The sequence below is a fragment of the Cavia porcellus genome, unplaced genomic scaffold (genome assembly GCF_034190915.1).
Source record: "Cavia porcellus strain 051 isolate PalLab524CR breed Dunkin Hartley unplaced genomic scaffold, mCavPor4.1 scaffold_10, whole genome shotgun sequence".
In the NCBI taxonomy this organism is placed as follows: Eukaryota; Metazoa; Chordata; class Mammalia; order Rodentia; family Caviidae; genus Cavia; species Cavia porcellus.
Genome location: NW_026947493.1, coordinates 1,198,667 through 1,219,541, shown reverse-complemented (window position 1 = coordinate 1,219,541; position 20,875 = coordinate 1,198,667). Strand labels below are relative to the sequence as shown.

The window sequence follows — 20,875 nt, the reverse complement described above, 5'->3', positions numbered from 1 at the left end:
AGGCAGAAAGTGAAGAGCCCCTCCCAGCTTCCCTTTTTTCTGGGCTCTCCTCAACTCAGTCACTGGGCCCTAGCTGCGCGCAATCCAGTCCCCTGGGAGGGCTCCGGGCCCTCCCCATCCTATCCCTGGGGGCAAACTTTGAGGCCCCAGGCCCTTTCTCCCGTCTGGCCTCTCGGGCTAGCGCGGGACGCAGGTGCAGGGCGCAGGTGTGCGGCCGCTTACCTGGGGCGCGCAGGCCCTGGGACTGCGGCGAGGCGGCGGGGCGCCGCGCGCGTGGCCCGAGGGCAGGCGGACCCGGGAGGGCGCGAGGGGCCGCGCGGGTGGTGGGTGTGGCGCCCCGGCTGACAGCTGTCGGGCGCGCCCGCCCCGCACCGGCCTCGCCTCCCGGCCTGCGCCCGCTGCTGCGCCATGCGCTCTGGGCTCCGGCCTCTTCTCCGGGCCGGTCCCCGGCCTCAGGGGCAGCGGCTCCGGACACAAGTCTCTGCGCCCGGGGCCCTGGCGCCCGGATCCTGCTGAGAGCGGAAGGGGCCGCGGGGGGAGCGCGGGGAGCCGGGAGCGCGCTGTGCGCGCGCGCGGGGAGGGGCCGCGCCGTCACCGAGAGCCCGGCGGATCCCGGACTCCCGCCCGCCGCTCCGCCCGCCGCGCACCTCGCTCGCACGGCTCCGGCCGCCGCCGCCGCACGGTGAGTCCCCGCGCCCCACCGCGCCCGCGTTTTTTTCGTTGAGTTCTGATGTGGACCCTCGTGGCTGCTGTTTTTATCAAACCGAACGACTCCGCCGCCAGGCTCCAACCGCTACCTGCCTCGCGCACCATTTCCCTCCGCAAGCTCAACCTCCCCGAAGTCCCGGGAGCCGGCGAGGCTTCCCCGAGCCGCCCAGGCCATGGCTCCTGGTCCCTGAGCACGACCCTACCCGGTGCTTTCCGCTTTGGCCCCTCCGAAATGCTTTTCCTTTCCAAGGGCCCCTTTCTTCTGGCTCCAGGACCCGGAGCCCCGTTATTTTACTCGGGAAAACCTCCGGAGTGGGGACGGGACCTCGGCGGCGCTCAGTTGGGGGTGCTATCTTCACTGAACACGGGCCTGGCACAGTCACCGGTTTCGGAAAACCGAGAGGCCACAGTCATTTCCCAGAGCCACGCGCCCCGGACCGCCCACGCAGCCTGCCTGAGCGCCCTCCCCGGGGCGCGCGGCTTGCCTTGTTGACCCTCCACCAGGGAGTTAGGACCGTGGGTTTTTGTTGCTGTTGTTTTTCTTTTTTGCTTGCCAAAATGTTACCACGGACTTCAAGGCCAAGGGAGGGTCAACTTGTTTCAGTTTGATTCTAAGAGATAAAGATGAAACAGATAATAAATAGCTTGGTACTTGAGGAAGGTACAAGACAGATGGGAGAAACAGGCGCGAGCTGGTAGAGACAGACAGCTGGGGGACAGATAAGATCGGCAGATACAGAGCGCCTAAATGGGAAACGGGAGAGGGGCAGGCTGAAGATTTCAGTCTCATCACCTAAGGCTGTACAACTCGGACTTCCTGCGTGGTTGAAGTTGCCCTTCTGAAAATGGATTTGCCTTTCTGGCCGAGTTTAAAGGAGGGGCTCGCTGGGTCGGGGTGCCCGGGGTTTTGGAGCGGCTGCAGCCCTAGGCCAGGTTGAGTGTGGAGCCTTGTGTGTGTGAGGACACGTGGCCAGGCCTAGCGACCTAAAAGACCCTAAACATCAGTCCCCAGGTCCCGCTCCACGCGGCTGCAGAGGTCTTCCGGCACGGCTGTCTCGCTGTCTGGGCCAGAGAACGCAGCGCAGGACCACAGCAACTTCCGTGCTTGGAGCCTTGCTGGGGTGCTGGAGACCCGCAGGACCGACTCCCTGTGGCTCACATGAGTGGGGACAGAGAGGCACGAAGGACCCCCCGGGAAGAAACTCCCCCGAAGCAGGCTCTCCGAGCCATCAAGGACCGCGTCTGGCCTGACAGGAAAGGAACATTGTGGAGGAGGCAGCTCAGAGAGTGGGCCGTCAAAAGTGAAGGCGACACAGTTCCTGAGAAACTTGGAGAACCTCTCTGTCCCACGCACAGACCCAAATGGAAGCCAGCTTTGGGTTTGGAACGCAGCTAAAAATGCTGAAAATGTGGCTCGATACTACTCAGTCCTTGTCCTACTGATGGCTGGGAAGGAAACGGCTCCTGTATCTAGTCAGAATCTTTCTGCCCAAGGAACACGGAGCGCCAGCGTGAGAAGAGAAGCTCGGGTTGGTGGAAACTTGTGCTGGGGTCCCCGGAAGCCGGACAGCGCGGAGCTGGGCAAGGTGGGGGCCGCCCTGGGGCCGGGAGCACAGAGGCGCGCTGTGCAGAGGGTAGTAGGGTTCAGCACCGCGAACAGCGGTCGCCTCCGCCTCTCCCCCTCCCTGGCAGCCCGGGTCCCTCCTCCTTGTCCCTGCCCCCTCCTCGGCCCCCGCAGGCTGAAGGTGGGCAGTGACCGCCCCTCCCTCGCTCCCCACGCTGCCCCCGCCCGCCCGCCCGCGTACATGCGCTGCTGAGCAAAAGGGCCGCAGGTCCCCGAAGTGCGGGCTTCAGGACCCAGGCCGGCAGGGCGGGCTGCGAGGGTGGCTCAAGGCGCGTGGATCTGAGCGTCAGAAAGCCTGGATCCAATGGCATTGCTGTGTGGCCTTGGGCAAGTCGCTCTCCGTCTCTGGGTCCCACTTGCTTCCCAGTCCAAAAACGAGATTGGACTCCTCGCAGCTGGGGCACCCCTAAGGTCTCCATTACCCCTTCTCCCAATTCAAACCCCCGGAGCATTTGTTCCGGTGCCTACACGGGTCTGAATAACAAAAGACTCTCGCTTCGGGAACCAAAGAGATTGGACTCCCTAATACCAAGTATCCCCGGCGCGCCTAGTCTGTGCGCCTCGCTGGGCGTACCCCAGCCGAGGCGGGGGCGCTGGAAATGGCTCATCTGCTCTCTGCTTTCTCTGTTTCGCAGGAGCGGCGGCATGGAGGCTCTCACCACTCAGCTGGGGCCGGGTCGCGAGGGCAGCTCCTCACCCAACTCCAAACAAGAACTGCAGCCCTATTCGGGCTCCAGCGCCCTCAAACCCAACCAGGTGGGCGAGACGTCGCTGTACGGGGTCCCTATCGTGTCGCTGGTCATCGACGGTCAGGAGCGCCTGTGCCTGGCGCAGATCTCCAACACCCTCCTCAAGAACTATAGCTACAATGAGATCCACAACCGCCGCGTGGCCCTGGGCATCACGTGCGTGCAGTGCACGCCGGTGCAGCTGGAGATCCTGCGCCGGGCCGGGGCCATGCCCATCTCTTCGCGCCGCTGCGGCATGATCACCAAGCGCGAGGCCGAACGCTTGTGCAAATCCTTCCTGGGCGAACACAAGCCACCCAAGCTGCCTGAGAACTTCGCCTTCGACGTGGTGCACGAGTGCGCGTGGGGCTCGCGCGGCAGCTTCATCCCTGCGCGGTACAACAGCTCCCGGGCCAAGTGCATCAAGTGCGGGTACTGCAGCATGTACTTCTCGCCCAACAAGTTCATCTTCCACTCGCACCGCACCCCCGACGCCAAGTACACCCAGCCCGACGCCGCCAACTTCAACTCGTGGCGCCGTCACCTCAAACTCAGTGACAAGTCGGCCACAGACGAACTGAGCCACGCTTGGGAGGACGTCAAGGCCATGTTTAACGGTGGCACGCGCAAGCGGACCTTCTCGCTGCAAGCAGGCAGCGGAGGCGGCGCGAACGGCGGGTCAGGCGGACAGGGGAAGGGGAACTCCGGGGGCGGCGGCGGCCCAGGGTGCGGCGCGGAGATGGCCCCAGGCCCACCGCCCCACAAAAGCCTGCGCTGCGGCGAAGACGAGGCAACCGGGCCACCGGGCCCACCTCCTCCCCACGCAACGCGCGGGCTGGGGCTGGCGACAGGCGCCAGCGGCCCGGCGGGCCCAGGAGGGCCTGGAGGTAGTGCGGGCGTGCGTAGCTACCCGGTGATCCCGGTGCCCAGCAAAGGGTTTGGTCTCCTGCAGAAGCTCCCCCCGCCGCTCTTCCCGCACCCCTACGGTTTCCCCACGGCCTTCGGTCTATGCCCCAAAAAGGACGACCCAGTGCTGGGCGCGGGTGAACCCAAGAGCGGTCCTGGCGCTGGGAGCGGCGGCGGCGCTGCGGGTACTGGAGCGGGTGGCCCGGGAGCTGGCCACTTGCCCCCGGGAGCAGGGGCGGGGCCGGGCGGCGGGGCCATGTTCTGGGGACACCAACCCTCCGGGGCAGCCAAGGACGCAGCGGCGGTGGCTGCAGCGGCAGCGGCCGCTACCGTGTACCCGACGTTCCCCATGTTCTGGCCAGCAGCGGGCAGCCTCCCGGTGCCACCCTACCCGGCCGCACAGAGCCAGGCCAAGGCCGTGGCTGCCGCAGTAGCAGCGGCAGCAGCGGCCGCGGCCGCAGCTGCTGGCGGGGGCGGACCAGAGTCCCTGGATGTTGCGGAACCAGCCAAGGAGGGCAGCCTCGGCGCGGAGGAACGCTGCCCGAGCGCGCTGTCCCGCGGGCCGCTGGACGACGAGGGCGCGGACGAGGCGCTCCCCTCCTCTTTGGCCCCCCTGCAGCCCCCGCCGCCTCCACCTGCGCGCAAAGGCTCCTACGTTTCGGCCTTCAGACCGGTGGTCAAGGACGCCGAGAGCATCGCCAAGCTCTACGGCAGCGCCCGCGAGGCCTACGGCGCGGGGCCGGCGCCTCCTGCTCGTGCGCCCGGGCCTGGCACCGGTCCCGGAGGCGGCTACGTGAGCCCGGACCTTCTAAGCGAGGGTAGCTCTAGCTACCATTCTGCCTCGCCCGACGTGGACACCGCGGACGAGCCCGAGGTGGACGTGGAGTCCAACCGCTTCCCAGACGAGGAGGGCGCCCAGGAAGATTCGGAGCCCAGTGCGCCCAGGGCAGCCAGCGCGGGAGGTGGCCCAGACGGTGATCCGTCCGCTGGGCCCCCCTCTGCCACCTCCTCAGGCGCGGATGGTCCCACAGACTCTCCTGACGGTAGCCCCCACCCCCGGCGACGTCTCGGGCCAACCCCAGGTCGGTCGGCTTACGGGGACTTGGTGGCCGACGACCTGCTACGGAGACCGGAGAGAAGTCCGCCGACCAGTGGCTACGAGCTGCGAGAGCCTTGCGGACCCCCAGGAGGCCCCACGACGGCCAAGGTGAGCCCCGCGCCCTGCCTTTCAGGGCGCCTCCCTGCTGACCCCTCCGCACAGCCTGCGCGCTGGGCGGGTCCGGCTCACGTGCAGGAGACGCGGATTTTGTTCCGCGCAGGCAGTGGAGCAGACGCCTGCGGGCGCCCTGGAGCTGGGTTCGCTGGAGCCCCGGGACTGTGGGGTTCGGAGGATCGAGGCGTGGTGGGGGGTGGGGGCGCAGGCCTTCAGAACCAGTGTGTTTTGTTTTTGTTGACGGGAGTGAGGAGGAGACTGGCAGAAACAGCCAGACATCCAGAGATACGAAAGGGGTCTGCAGAAAGAAAGAGGGGAGGCTGCGCCCCGAGCGCGCCTGTCCAGATGGGGATCAGAACCCCAAGGAAGACAAGCAGGAAGGGAGAGGTGAAGACAGCCTCCCCGCAAGTTGCTGGGTAGTGCGGGGGTCCCCCAAACCTCCGTCCCCCACCCCAACAAGAGTAGTTTCAAACTCCAGCCTTGGGGACCGCAGGCTTGGGTGCTGGGAAGCCGTGTGCGGGGCGGGTGGAAGGAGCGGGTCAGGGCCGGCCGCGACCGTTGGCCACGCTGAAAGCAGCAGCGCACACTTGTGCTTTTCCATTCGGTTCATTAAAACGCGAATCATTAACCGGATGCGAAAGGCGCCATTTATGCCGGGAACCTGGCACTGGCGCGGGCGAGAAGGGAAACGTCGAAAAGGGGGCGAGCGCAGAAAGGAGGCTGCTGTGCGGCCCGGCAGCCGCTGGGCGCGTGGAGCAATGTGCTCGCGGGCGCGGTTGTCCTGCAGGACCGCGGGCACCGGCCTCCGAGGCGCCGCCGCGTGCGTCCCGGTCTCCGCGCCGCTCGGCGCTTCCCGGGGCCGCGGTGGGGGCGGCACCCAGCGCCCCGCTAACCGCCTGTGTTGGTTTCTGGCCGCGCAGGTGTACGCGCCGGAGACGGACGAGCACGTGAAGAGCGCGGCGGCGGCGGCGGCGGCCTCCTACCTCTGCGCCCACGAGGCCCACGGTAACGCCGCCGGGGCCGGCGCCGGCCACTGTCCCAGCGTCCCCGAGGCCACGGCAGGCCCAGGGCCGGGCCCAGGCACGGCGAGCGAGGGAGGCCGAGCGGGCGCAGGAAGCGGGAGCGCGAGGAGGGGAGAGGGAAGGGAGAGCTGGAAGGGAAGGGCCGCGGAGCACAGATCCGGCCGCGAGCCGTGGCCTGAACCCGGAGCCCCGCCGCCTCCTCTACGGCACACAGGCGCCTCCTGGAGCCTTTAAAAACCACCCTGCGAGGCCGGGATTTAGCTCAGCGGTGTAGGCGTCTGCCTGGTCGTGAGTTCGATCCCTGGTACCAAAAAGCGAAACAGTCTGGGCCGCTGCTTCCAGCCCCTCAATTATTCAGCAAACGTGCTGGGCTTGGGGTCCCCGTGGCCCTCGAGGATCTGACTAGACGAGGAGGGCGCCTGGCTGCGCAGTTGGGTACACAGGGGCAACGCGGGGGGCGGGGCGGGGTGCACTTGCTCGTGGGACCGCGTTGCTAGCAGAGGAGGGCTCCATGCCTCGGGAATCGGCTGGCGGAGGCAGCCAAGCCCTGGCTGGACCCTGCGTCCCCCCAACACCAACACCAGCCGGCAGGTGGCCGCGAGGGTATGCGGGACAGACCCGCAGCCACGCGCGCTCGCGGTGCCCCAGTGTCCGCGCGGACGTAGGTCGCTTGTCCCTGGTGGACTCCGCGGCCTGTCTCACTCTCTTCCTAGGGGCTGGGGAGAGGGCTCAAAGCCCGGAGAAAGAGCAGACCCTGCCATGCCAGGGGGAGGGGTGCCCGGCCCAAAGCCTCGGGGCGCGAGCCTGGGCGCACAGCCCGGAACCCGAGGCGGCCACAACGTTTTTAATTAGGGCTTGGGCGCCCCAACCGCGGCAACGCTGGCGTTATCAGGGTCACGGTTTCTTTGCCTCTCCTTGAAACTCTGTTTATTGCCTTTAAAGAGCCAGAGAAGGAAGACAATCACTCGACCACCGATGATTTGGAAACGAGGAAATCCTACTCAGACCAAAGGAGCATCTCCCAGCCAAGTCCCGCAAACACAGACCGAGGTGAGCCGCCTGCAGCTGGAAGCTGGTACCCGGGTGGCCCAGGTTTCAAGGGGTTTGCGAGCTAGACTTTCCATTATGATCCAGTGGCTGCCAGTTCTTTCCTTCCTCTGAGAGAAGATAACTATTAAATATGAGGAGAGGGACTTTCAGGCTGGAGTGCTGAGTCGTTGGTAGCTTGGGGCTCTTCTGGGCAAGGGTAGAGAGCGTGAGGAAAGGAAATGGAGGGACCGCTGCACCCACCTAAAATAGGTCAAAGGGCCCTTCCTTCTTGAGGACAACCCATCTTCCCTGGGCCATCTCTTGTGCTCTCCAACAGAGCTTGGGGAGCGGTGGGGGGTCCGAATACTTGAACCAATCCCTCCGAAAGCCCCAGGAAGCTCACCCCTCCCTTCTCAAGCCCTCTGGGGTGCAGAACCCTTCTCACCTGCCCCTGCATCCCAGGGGAAGACGGACTCACCTTGGATGTCACAGGAACTCAGCTGGTGGAGAAAGATATTGAAAACCTGGCTAGAGGTGAGGTTACATCTGTGAAATGGGGGTACACTGTGCTGGAGGGAGGTGGATCCAGCCTGTGCAGAGGACACAGTTCCTGGGGTAGGACAGGCCATGGCCATGGGGGGCGGGAGGGTCAGTTTTTATTTCCCAGATCATCCTGGTACAAAGGTATTACAGTTGGTGGATGGGTAGAGTGACCAAGTCCCTGGAAGTTTATTGCAGGAATGGACTTCTGGGCCTGAGTCTGTCTTGGATAGGTTGGTAGAGAGGGAGTAATGATTTTCAGAACTGGATGCTGTGGCCAAGCAGGCAGGACAATCTAGGGTTCCCCAAACTCCCTGGAAAACAGAATTATTTTGGAAGCGCAAGATATCAAGGAAGCACTTATGTTAGGACCATGGGAGAGGTTGCAGTGTGTTCCCCCTGGAATTGACTCAAAACCACAGTGAGGATGGAGCTTGTTTGCAGGATACCGAGGGTCGCTGCTCAGGATCTGGAAGGGATGGTGGCTTGAAGCACAGAGAAAGGGAGGTGTCTTGGAGCCCCACTTTCTCCCCTCCATTGTCCATTCCTGTGTTTTAGGAAAGTCTTCCACAGGGAGGTTCCAAATACTAACAGCCACATGGCTGAGGCAGCCTCTGGGACTGGACCGCTCTGGAACTGGTTTCTGAGGCCACTGAACAGAGTGGTCAACACCCAGCCTCTGGGCAGTCTTGGAATCTGTGGGAGTAAGGAGATAAGTGTTAGTGGTCTCCTGTGGTCCTCCATGTGTCTTAGTTACAGATTTTACAGAATATGCCACTACTTTCAAAATCACTGCTTTTTGTTTGTTTTATGGTAGTGGGAACTGAACCTAAGGCCTCATGTGAGGGGTCTTAACATGGGTTGGGAGGGGGGAGTGTGCAAATCTCCTGAAATTGTAGGCAAAGTGTTAAGTTTGTATATTTTTCTGGGAAGGTTGTTCAAAGCTTTGACCAGATTCTGTACTGACACTTGAAAAGGAAAGTCACATTTGCATGGGTCATTCATCCTCTAAAGTTAGGGAGTTAGGAACAGTTTAGCAAATGCTGAGCTGGTTATTCCCACTCACCCCCCAGAATCAGGGCCCAGAAATCCAAAATAGGCTCCATCTTTCTGGATTTGATTTTCTTGGGTATGCTACCCCTAGCCCTGTGTCTTTTCTCAGATCCTTTGAATGCAAATGGAAAGCCAGAGTGCCACAACTTGGGTCCCAGGACCTCAGTCCCCCGTGGGTTCCTAGAATTACTCCCAGCACACACACCTTCTCCTGAATCCCATTCTCTCCCTTCACAGAGGAACTACAAAAGCTACTCCTGGAGCAAATGGAGCTCCGCAAGAAGCTGGAACGAGAATTCCAGAGTCTCAAAGGTACTTCCATCCCTGCCCACCCACTCAACAGTGTCACCCACTGTCTGGGAGCTGGGTGCGGGCAGCTGCCACCTCCAGAACCCCCATCAGATCAGAACTCCCATTTCTTGGGTTTCCAGCGGGGCAGGTGACTTGGGGGGGGGGTAGAGGTGAGGATGGGAGGGAGGCGCAAGGGAAGCCCGGGAGGAGGCAGTGCGTAACAGCTCTCACTTAATCAATTTGCACAGATAATTTTCAGGATCAAATGAAGAGGGAATTGGCTTATCGAGAAGAAATGGTGCAACAGCTGCAAATTGTCAGAGGTAAGACGGGAGTCAGGTGAGCGCAGGCCCGGGCTGTAACTGCCTGTCGTCTGGCAGGAGCCCACAATGTTGGCTCAGTCATTTGGATTTAAATTGAAGGTAATTTAACAATTATTTTTTTATTTAATATCCTTTGTATACTCTGATTAGCCTCCGAATGGCAAGCGAGCCCAGCAAACGGCTTGCAGGCATCATTACATGGAGTGATTGAACTTCTTATCGCGGCAATTTCCATGGTTTCTAAATTAAAAATCGAGGCGTAAAATTACCTGGGAAGTAATGCCTAAGTTTGCTTTAATTTTGGTTAGATCCGTCTGCCTCTAAGCGCCATCGTAGGCCATTTCCTCCCTGCACCAGCCTGCAGTTTGGAACGCGGGCGCTCCCTCCCCTCACCCTCCCAGGAGTTTCTTCTCTGGCGGCTGGAGAGGGGTAGGATGTGGCCTGGGCTGTGACCCTGCTGGCCAGCCCCAAGGTCCTCAGGCTTCCCTCACCTGCCCACCTGTCCTTGTCTTCCAGATACCTTGTGTAACGAACTTGACCAGGAGCGAAAGGCACGCTATGCCATCCAGCAGAAATTAAAAGGTGCAGAACTGGGAGACAGAGAGAGGACTGCCAGGGGTTGCCTGGGCCCCTAAATGAGTGAATGGATGAGGGGCTGGGTGGATGAATGCGGGGGGCACGTGAGAGTGAAGGCCAGGGCCACTTGGATCAAAAGCTGAGCTGAGAGAAGTGAGGCTTGGTGGTAAGTGGGGGGCTTATTCTAGAACAGTGAGGTAGGCAGGAACAAAGTTTTGAGCTCTAGGCATCCAAAAAAAAATCTGCCTTTGGAGCCCTTTGGCCTTGGGCAGGTCAATTCCTCTTTCCCTGAGCCTCAGTTTCCTGTCCTGTAAGACAAGGCAGGAACCAGAGGGGTGGTTCTCCTCACCAGGTCTCTCTCCTGCCTCCTTTGTGGCCCGCGGGGCTGGGAACCCCTGAGCCCAAGGGGTCGCTGAGACCGAGGAGGGGGACCGACGGGCTGCGCGGCGAGGCAGGCGAGGCACCAACGTGCCCGTGCGACTGTCTCCCCAGAAGCCCACGACGCCCTGCACCACTTCTCCTGCAAGATGCTGACGCCCCGCCACTGCACCGGCAGCTGCTCTTTCAAGCCCCCGCTGTTGCCCTAGGGCCTGCCCGGCCTCGCCCGCGCCCTCGAGCCGTGCTGCTCCTTCCTGTAAATACCCGCCGAGACGCCCGCGGCAGCAGCAGGAACAAGCCATTGGACCGACCGACGTAAATACCGCCCGCCTGCCCGCGCGCTTCGCTTCGGGGCTCCCCGACCGCGCCGCCCCTCCCGGGCCGGGCTCCTTCCCAAGTGTAAACACCGCTTTGCCCTCGGTTAAGCTCCAGGGCCTCGGAGCTCAAGGGGTTAACTGGACGGGAAAAGGGGGACAAAGAGGACAGCTCCCAACCCCCCAGCGTGGCCGGGTGTGCAGCCGGGGACCCCGTTGTGAATACGCCTTAGCGACTTCGCTGGCGCCGGCTGCCCCTCCCTGTCCACTTCTGAAACTGTTCCCAAGGACAAAGTGGCTATGTGCAATGGATGTAAATGTCCCGAGTCTCGGTTCCGTGTTAGGTTCTCGTTCATTTCTTTGTGAGTCTCAGTTACGTTCCTTTTTTCTCCTGGTCCCGCTTCCCCTCACATTTTGCATCCTCCCCACCCTTTTTTTGCTTTGTCTTGTTTCTGTTGTTGTAACCTCTTGATGTCACAGCACTTTAAAAGGGCGACACCTGACTCACGAGAAGGCGACCACCTTGAGCCTGTTTGGGGGAGACCACCCTGTATCCGTGACTTTTGTTTTTAATAAAAGAAAAACCTGTCACTTTCTGGGGCTGCCGGAGGTGGAAGTGTGGTGGGGGAGGGAAGGGGAGGGAGGCGTGGGCAGAAGGTCCTGCTACAGGCGGGGTGGGGCCACCTCCGGTGCCTGGGTTACGGCTGCCCTTGCTCTGATCCACAGCTCCTGACCTCTCCTGACCCACCTAGGCACACCCAGTTTTGCCCACGGGCTGCCCCCTCCACATGAGAACCGTCCCTTGGGCCCTGGTTAGGGAAAAGAGGGTGATTTCGTGGTCCCCCATGCAGCCAACCTTCCCTCAAGCTTTTGCAGGGGCCCAGAGTCCATTCATGCTGATGCCCATGCCTGGGTACTGGGAGACAGGGCTTGCTTGGAACCCCGGGTTCCACCCCCGCTGACGGGCACAGGCACTGCTGTCCTGACCCAGGGGTGCTGAGACTGGGAGCAGGGGGCTGGGCCCACAGGCCTGGGAAGGAAGGAAGGAGGGGCTTGAAGCTTGCCCAGGCCCTGCCTGCTGCTAAGGAAAGCTGGGTGCCCAGGATGCCATGACTTGAGGAACTCGGGGGGAAGGTGAGTATCTGGGGCTGCAGCATGGCTGAGCCTCTCCTGCCTCAGTTTCCTACTCACCTGCCCATTGGGACACAGATAATGGAATTGCAGAATACTTATTTTTTTTTCCTGGTGAGGTGTAAAGGATGAATGTAGGAAAGCGGAAAGTACTGGGTAGGGGGCCCGAAATGTACCTCTTCCTCTGCTAATTAGATGTCCTGCGGCGCCCTTTGGCGAGTGTGTATGCACGCACGCTTGTACCTCAGTTTTGGCCTCCATAAAATGACTCTTGAGCCTTTGTTCATGGAGGGTCGTGCAAATGCTCTGCGAGGTAAACAGCCTGGGCCGCTGCAGGACCTGCGCTCCATAGCTCTGCTCTGGGACACCCCAGACGCGGCGCATCTCTGGGACAGGGAACCCGGAGGCCGGCAGAGAGAGGCTGGGAGCGCATTCCTGACTGCTCGGAAGGGTCGCAGCCCCGCAGCCGTGGAAGCCAGTCCGCTCGCTCCCTGCTCGCTCTCGGGCTGTGGGATTTCAGTGCCCAAAGTATTTAGAGGGCTGGGTGCAGCGAAGACATGTGGAGGTACTGGCTGTGAGGCGAACTGGACAGACTAACCCTAACGCTCTAGTTCTCCCAGCCAGGACTCTCCGGGGTGTCAGAACCTTTCCTGTCAGTGGACCCTCCAGATTAGTTCCCCGTTGTACCCAAGTGACATTCAGAGAGGAAGTGACTTGCGTCTCCAGGGCGCCCCTGGGGCGACTGGAGCTGAGATGTGGCTAGTGTGGCGCGTCGCGGGGGTGGGAGGGGGTGGGAGGGTGCACCTCGTTTCTTTCCCCGCTGCATAAATGCACCCCTGGAAACAAGACTTTCAGTCTCTGCAAAATGGGCACAGCAGGGACCACCCAGGCAAGTTCCTTTGAGGCCCAAGGGAGGAGCTTAACCAAATTCTCCTTTCTACCCATTCTCCACAAATTCCCCAAGTGGAGAAAGCACCAGACAGCTGGGGTCCGCCAAAGGAGGCGCCCCCATCTGAGCCAGAATCTCTACGGATTCCGGGTGTAGGCGGATCCGACCCACAAGATAGAGTGGAGAGGGGAAGCTCCTGGGCCCTGCCTCCCTTTCGATGTGTTTGCCCCCCAATGTTAATAACCAAACAATCGGTATGGATGTAATTATCAATAATTATACGAATTATTGCTGATTGCGGGTCTCGTAGCTACTTTAATTAGTTTACCAGATTCTAATTAAGTTAAATGAAACATTAATAGGGAAAATATGCTTTAGAAAAACACTCAGGATTTTAAATGTTTCTCGCCACAATGTTGCCACCTTGCGATGGATTTGGAGCGTTACAGTTGACGCCAGAAGGCCCAGACTTGAGCATCTTGGCTCTCGGGGAGAAACAGGCTGGCGGGTTGAGAGGAACTGCGGGGGCTCACGAGGTCCTCGGGATGTCCTTCGCGCTTCTCGGTTCGGCGCCCCCGGACCCCGGAGTGTCTCCGTGGGGTCTGGCTCTGGAGTCCAAAGCGTGAGGTAAGGGACCGGTTAAGTGACTCCCTTCCACCCTCCACCGCATTCCCTCTGAAACTCTTGGGATGGCGACGTGACAGCTACGTCCCTATCCCTCCACCTGTCTAGCGAATCTAAGATGAGAGGCCGAGAGCGAGTAGGGGTGCACTTGGGGACCATTTTATGTTGCTCTGGGATTTTTTTGCTCCCCTGTGAGAAACCAGTGTGTGGCTTCCAATCTCTTTTTCCTCTGGCAGCATGGGTAACCTGTCCCCCAAAGCACCTAGAGGACCCCCTAACACCTGCTCAGGGGTGTGTGGGTCTGCTTCTGGAGAGACTGTGTCTTGCTAACTGTGCTGCCCTTTCTTGTGATCTCTTGACAGCACCCTGCTCCACAGGTGCACAGCTGCGCGTGTGAAAGGGCTCCAACTTGAGTAGTTCGTTGAGGTGCTGAGAACGTCTACAGGAAGAAATCCCTAGCTGCTGCTGGACAACTGCCACAGAGAAGCAATTAAGCTCATTTGCCTAAGGTTAATTAAGCACAAGCTTACTGCTCAGAAAGGAGATCCCTCATCAATAGGATTAGTTTGGGGGGCAGGTGTCAAGTAAGTAAGTCATTGCCAACCTAAAACAGGAAAACTTTCTGCCTCTTCTGGCCTTGTCCCAAAGTAGGGGGTGGGGGGCCACCTTCATATTTTGCAAGATCACTGGCCATGTACCTGTCTACCCAGTCCCATTGAGCCTGCTGGAGAGTGTGGCCTTGATTCTTTGCAGAAACACAATGCTTGCCTTGAATTCAGAACACACACACACACACACACACACACACACACATGCACACACATGCAGAACCAGATCTGTGTGCTCTTTGTGTTAATTCTAGCCAGTCTATGACCCTTTCCCACCCCAACGACTGCAGATGATTAGTTAAGGCCACAAACTCTGTGGCCAGATTGACAGAGGTCTCAGTGGCCATGGGCTGGTCTTGTGACACTGGACAAGTTGTGGAGTCACTCAGCACTTCAGCTTCCTCATCTCTAACAGGAGGGAAATAGCTGCCCCAGCAGATGGTGCTGAGAGCAGCCCTTCAAAGCCAGAAACAGTGATACAACTGAGTCTGGGGAGATCGTAGTTCCCTATAAGTTCATTTTTCAGCCCTGAGATTCAGGAGTCCCCAAATGGGCCCCATTCTGTGGCCCTCTACTTCTCTGGGGGCCAGGAAAGAGGAGGCAGACATAGTTTGTCCAGGTTGGCCCCTTGAAGATGGTGGAGATACAGTAGTAAGGATCCATGGTACCCATATTGGAAAGAAGTCCTGCAGTGCCAGCATTCTTGGTGACTGTGTCTATCGGCAGGAGCAAAGAACTGGCCCACAACCACTCAGCAAGCCAGAGCAGAGCCAGGAAATTCAGCCAAGTCTTTGGATTTTCCAGGACTAGATACTGCCTGTTTGTTTCCTAATTCCCTGTCCAAGAGAATTGTCATGCCAAGAAGAGAGATACAAACCAGGTGTGGTGGTGCATGCCTGTAATCTCAGCACTTGGAGGCTGAGATAGGAGGATTGCTGTCAGTTAGAGGACAACCTGGATTACAAAGTGGGTTCCAGGTCAGCCTGAACTACATATCAAAATCCTGTCTCAAAAAGAAAGAGGGACACATGTCTTCATAATAACTGGAACAGTCTTTAGACCAAGTTGCTCATGCTTCTGTATTTTTAAAAAGGAATCATTTAACAGATATTATTTAATTAGTTATGTTTTTAAACAGTTTCATTATGCAGTTCAGGTTGGGCATTGAACTCACTTTGTAGCCGAAGCTGGCCTCAAACTCCCAAGCCTCCTGCCTCAGCCTCCTGAGTGTTAGTATTACAGATGTGTGCCACCAAGCCTGGCCTACTCTTCTCTACTTTACTCCATAAGAACCCTCTTCCTGTCTCCTGCCCTGCCTTTGCTGAAGGAGGGCGAGTCATACCAACAATAGACAGTACTTACCTAATTCATGGCCCAAGTGGCTTACAATGAACCTGACATCTTTGGGGAAGAGGAGAAAACCAGCCCCAGAGACTGTCCTCTGTGAGCCTGGAGGAGGGGGCTCTAGTCCTGACTCACAGGTAAGGGATCACTTGTCCGGAACTGGTGAGGCTGGGGTGGCTCCCGGGGTGGGAGTGGGGACGGTCTCACCCCTGCCCTGCTGAGAGGAGCCCAGCTCGGGCACACGCAGGGAGGAGTGTCCCTTGTCTTTCCGGCAAGATGGTGATATTTTAAAACACTGGCAAAGTCGCCACGGGACGTCTGAACTGTACTGAGATTCCCCTTCGGCCTTGAGGTACCTCTCTTCCAGGTACTTGCTAGTTTCACAATCCTGCGGCCCCAGTGTCCCCTTCAGGGCAGTGACAGTGATTCCCTCGGGGCAGCGGGAAAGTGACAATCCAGGACGTGGGGGGCGTTGTTTTTTATTTAAGGACGCAGGAGGCAATCCGAGTGTATTATTTCACTACGTCCTGTGACGTATGTTTCGGACCTGAAATGGACCAACGTAGCAAAAATCACTTTTTCAAAACAAACAAACAAACAAACTACTTCCTCGTCAGGTGCCTCGCTGTGCAGGACGGAGCGGAGGGAGGCTCAGGCGAGACGTGCAAGATGCCGAGCTGCGAGCGCTGCTCAGGTCCCATCTCTTTTCATTCCCTCTCACAGGATTAAATGTGTTTTGTATCAAGCAAAACTCAGAAATAATCGACAGTGTTTATTTATATGGTAATGTGGGAAAAGTACAAGACGCTTGACAAACTTGCTTCTGCTTTTCATCCTGACTTTAGCACTTGTGCTGGCAAAACGCGGCACTGCTTTCTCAAAACATATATAAAGCCAAGAATATAAAGTCTTTTACAGGTATGGTGAATAGACAGAAGCCTTCTAATGCCAAAGTATTCTAGAAATTATGTTTACTTTCTGTGTCACCTACTTGTATTGTTTCTTGCGTCTTTGTGCTTCAGGCTAAATTAAACCTAATTTTCAGCCTAACTTCGTTGCGCTACATATGCAAATGAAGGGAACATGGGAAATAATCGGCCCTTTTTCCTGCCCGACCTCTGCGCGCTCCTCGGGGCGGCGCCGCCGTTCACGCCCGGTCACGTGGTGCGCGCGGCGCGCTGGCTCCGAGCTGGCTCCGCGCGCTGAGGGGGCGCGTCTGCGTCGCTCGGCGAGCGCAGCGGTAGTTTCATTTCGTTTTGGCGGCCCTGGCCCCGGGTCCAGGAGTTTGCATCTTGCAGTTTCAGCCCAGAGGGAGGCGTGGGCGTCCACTTCGCACCCTGGACTTCCAAGCGTGTGAGGGGCTGAGAAGTCGGGACGAGTCGCCACACTTTGGCCTTGTGTTTACCTGGTCGGCGTGGTCCTCGTCTGTTTGCAGTTAGCAAACCCGGGCGCGGGGAGGGGGGGGCCCGAGGATTCATCCGTCCTGCCTTGAAGGCCCAGCTCACTTCCTTCCTGCCTTTCTTCATTCCTCCCACGAATCCTGCGCGCCTGCGGTGTGCGCGTTGGGGCCCGAGGGGACTGAGGGGTCGGGGTCCAGGCGGCCTGGGAGAGGTCCCCCATGCTGGAGTGAGCTGTGTGGGGAGAGGATGCCTTCCGGTGGAGGTACTTAATCCTCGGCACAGTGTTTTGGTGTGGTTCTCGGATGGGGAACCCGCCCAGCCCCCAGGGCAGGGCTGGGTTGGCCTTTGGGGACTTGAGTCCTCTTCCCTCTCCTCCCCCTTACCTGTGCGAAGATGTCAGCTGCTCACCTTCTCATCAGACCCCTCTAAACAGCAGTAAGCAAAAGCAAACCTCAGAATGCTAATATGGCCTTTATTGAGCGAAAACAGCTAATGTGGGCAATGATGTTTCCCTCCGATTTACGAAGAAAGACAATTGCAAATAACCAAAAAGCGCATCAACGTTGATAGGCGCTGCCGCGCGTCTTCAATTAACATCCACACTTTTATTCGCTGCTTTGGAAGGAGAGCGTTTTTGTTTTTTTTTTTTTTTTTTTTTTTTCGTCACAGTAAGTGCGCACGCGTATCACGGTGACAGGCTTGGCTCTTGGGTTTCTATCTGCCTTATTGTGGAACCCAGCAGGAGACAATCTGGGTATTGTTCACCATTTCTGGCTACCTTATTTTGAGCCGGAGTGGGTTTTTTGTTTTTATCTTTTAAATCTGATTTTCCCCGTTATGAGGCAGAGATCTGAGTTCCAGTTCCCATTCCTTCAGGTGCGACTTTGTAACTTTGGCCAAGTCCCCTGACTTCCTGCCCTGGGCCTGTTGAGCCTCAGTGGGGTGAGGAAACAGCCCTACAGGTAATCTGCAACACCTTTCACCCTTGATGCTCCATCCAGGGAAGGGAGGGTTTTTCTGGACAGTGTAATTAGAAGTACGTAAAAATCCAATACTGTCTTTGTTTTCTGTTTTATAAGGTTGAAATGCACTGGTCATCCTTGAGGCACAGGAGCCCCAGGAACAGGCCACAGGCGCTGCTGTGGCCCTCGGGCCCCAGGGCCTGCAGAAAGGCAGGCTCGCCTTCTACTGTGGTCCCAAAGTTGGGGGTTGAATGTCCTAGAAGCTTAGTCTCCAGTGCAGCAGTGTTGGGGGTGGGGGGGGCTCCTAAGGGAAGAATCTGGTGACAGATGAATAGCTCCTGCCAGTTCCCTTCTCTGGGGGATTTATGTTTTTATCCCAGGACTGAGTTCTTGCTCTTGAGGGATCGAATTGGTTGAGAGTGAGTTGTTAAAAAACGAATTTGACTGACTTGCTGTCTTGCTTCCTCTTTCACTATATCTGTCTGTCTGTCTCTGTCTCTGTCCCCCAACCTCTTCTCCATTCTTCTCATGCACACCCACTGTGAGAAACCATAGTCCATGTTGTGTACACTAAATGTCCCACCAGAGGCCAAACAGATGAAACTATTCAATCTTAGCCTTTTTGCCTCCAAAACCGCAAGCTAAATAAACCTGTTTTCTTTATAAAGCTCCCCCTTAGGTATTAAGTTAGAGCAACAGAAAACAGACTGAGAGAGTAGGTGTGGCATGAAGCTGGGGGAGATCAGCTAGCATGAGAGGTCCCACTGACAGGAGAAGCAAGGGGATCTCGGGCCTTCCTGGGAACTCCTGGGCCCCACAGGCCCTAAAGGTGGGTTCCAGAGAGAGTGGCACTGGTTGGCAGTCATGGAGCTGCAGTGGCAGCCTGGCTCCAGACTTGAGGTGTCTGGGCAGCCTTCTCTTAGTGTCCTGGACTTCTGAACCCCAGTAGATGAGGTGTGGTGTGCAGTCCTGGTGGAGGTGGGACTCCCCACCATCCTGAGAGAGAACAGAGCCAGCTGTCATTTCATCTTGAACAATGAAGCAGTGGGCTGTTTCATAAGGAAAAATGGCAGTGAGGTCTCAGGATTCTCTAAAATCATAGTGTCTCCCCTACATGGTTTCATACTGCATTTCTTTTGGAGGGGAAGCCCCAAGATTGCCAAGGGCTCCACCAGGAGAGGAGGCAGCAGGGATGCAAAGGAAAGCACCCAGGGCCTTCTCTGGGGACCTGGGGATCGATGGCATCTGGAGACGTTGCCGGGATTGATGCTCAGAATTCTCAGGCCCCAGGGAGAAGCTCTGAAGGCTCCGGGCAGACTGTGGTAACTAGAAGGGGCCTGAGTTGAAGAGGACCCTGCACCCCTGAAATCCCTTTGAGCAAAGCCTTGTTCTTGCACCTTCTCTTGAAATGCACCCTCCCACCTAATTCATCACCTTGTGGATGAATTTTTCCAAGGGAGAAGGTGGGGCAGGCAAAGAGGTCTGGCATGAGCTCAGAAGGTAGCCTGAAGGAAGAGGCTGAGGAGGCCATGGCCAGCTGTCCCCTCTGAGGATTCCTCCTCGCAAGCTTGGAGGTCAGGTGTACCCAGAGTTCTTGCTCTTCTGGGGTGACACCTGCTGTGGGCAAATCAGTTCTAATGTACCCCAGTGTCCACTTCAAATCATGCCCCTCCGCTGGCATAGAATTGGAGGGTGGAGCACAGCCCAAGCCACACTTCTACTGTCCTGAGGACACAGCTGGTCACAAGGGTGCTGGACCCTGCTCCATGCCTGGACTTTGAAGACTCGCTTCCACCCAGGTGGGGTAAGAGAATAATGCTAGGGCTCCTGGGAGGCCCAGAGGGCCTCTTGCTGTGGCCCTAAACCCTACCCTTAGTGTGAGTTTGCCTGGAGCTGTTGCTGTATTCAGGATCCATTGTTAGCAAAACCCTTGCCTCTGGCCAGCCTGGGCCGGAGGTGGGTGTCTAGGATGGGGCTGGCAGGTGAGAGGAACTGGCACCCCTGAGCACATTTGAGCCTCAGTCAGGTGAGGAAACAGCCCTGGACGTGATCTTTAGCCTCTTTTGTGCAAGGGAACCGAAGGGCTTTTCTGGGGAGAATACTTAGAAGGAGGTAGTCTTTTTTTGGGTACCCGGCATCGAACTCATGACCTCAAGCTTGCCCAGCAGGTGACTGTGCTACTGAGCTATAGCCACGGCCCTTGAAGGATGTAATCTTTAGTGTGTTATTGCAGCAGCTCTCAGCCTTCTGTCCTGGCAACTCTGTTGACTCCCCTGCTCATCAGAAACAATTCTCTGCCAGTTACTGAGCCTCAGTTTCCCCATGTCTATAACAGAAGGGACGGTTTCCCTACTTGCTTTACCGAACTGCGAAGCCCAGTGAAAAACCTCACTGCTATACAAGAAAAGACCACAAGAGAGCTGTAGCCAGGTTCCTGCTGGGGCCTCAGCCTGGGTGCCCTCACCTGGCATGCAGGGCATTTGTGTCAGGAGCAGGCTGCCAAATCAGATCACCAAGATGAACCAACACCGCGTTGTATTAATATTTTCACACCACTTAACTCTCATTAAAATATACTTTGCTGAATTTAATATGTGATTTCAAGTGACACAACATATTAAGTGCTTAATATCCTAGAAATTATGAAACTATTATAGACGATGCCATATGAAATAATTAGACTGAATTAAACTTTAGCAGCCAAGTGAAGGAAAGACTTCAGCTTGTAATGTCTTATAGTAGCTTAAACCACCCCTGTAGTCCCCAGAATAAATGTCCAGAAATTAGGATCTTTACTAATTTTTTTTAAATTTTTTAATTTTTATTGGTACCAGGGATCAAACTCACGACTGCCTGCTTGCAAGGCAGGTGCTTATGCCACTGAGCTAAATCCTCAGCCCTAGAAATTAGGATCTTTAAATAAAAACTGGAACTTAATCTGTACTTACAGCTGGTAGTTCTTAGAGGCTTTGGGACCATGGAGTGCGGTTACACTGGGTCAGTGGTGGCCCTGGGGATCCCTCTCAGAGGCTATGGTCAGGTTTGGGCTTACCTGGCTCTGCCCCTAAGGGCTGGCTAGAGGACTCCAGTCCCCTGGAGTAAATCTGCGAACGTGACAGAGTGGCTGTCCTTGCCTCAGATCAGCTTACTGACAAGCTAAAAATAACCACTCTCTCAGGTAGCCTTTTGTATGTGTGTCCTTTGTGTGAGCT

At 57.5% G+C, this 20,875-nt stretch overlaps 1 protein-coding gene across 1 annotated transcript; it reads left to right on the top strand.

Moving 5' to 3' along the window:
• The first annotated feature begins 1,724 nt into the window (after positions 1-1,724).
• Positions 1,725-11,301, top strand: Skor1 (SKI family transcriptional corepressor 1). Its single transcript, XM_063256882.1, has 9 exons — positions 1,725-2,294; positions 2,968-5,173; positions 6,100-6,184; positions 7,144-7,251; positions 7,693-7,764; positions 9,061-9,135; positions 9,363-9,437; positions 9,954-10,019; positions 10,506-11,301. Exons 2-9 carry the CDS (start codon positions 2,978-2,980, stop codon positions 10,598-10,600), a joined length of 2,772 nt encoding a protein of 923 aa, XP_063112952.1. The 5' UTR covers positions 1,725-2,294; positions 2,968-2,977; the 3' UTR covers positions 10,601-11,301.
• The last annotated feature ends 9,574 nt before the right edge of the window (positions 11,302-20,875 follow it).

Coding starts and splice junctions, on each gene's coding strand:
- Skor1 (XM_063256882.1), top strand. CDS start 2,978: ATGGAGGCTCTCACCACTCAGCTGGGGCCGGGTCGCGAGGGCAGCTCC. Junction 7,765..9,060: donor TATTGAAAACCTGGCTAGAG/GTGAGGTTACAT, acceptor CTCCCTTCACAG/AGGAACTACAAAAGCTACTC. Junction 9,136..9,362: donor AGAATTCCAGAGTCTCAAAG/GTACTTCCATCC, acceptor CAATTTGCACAG/ATAATTTTCAGGATCAAATG.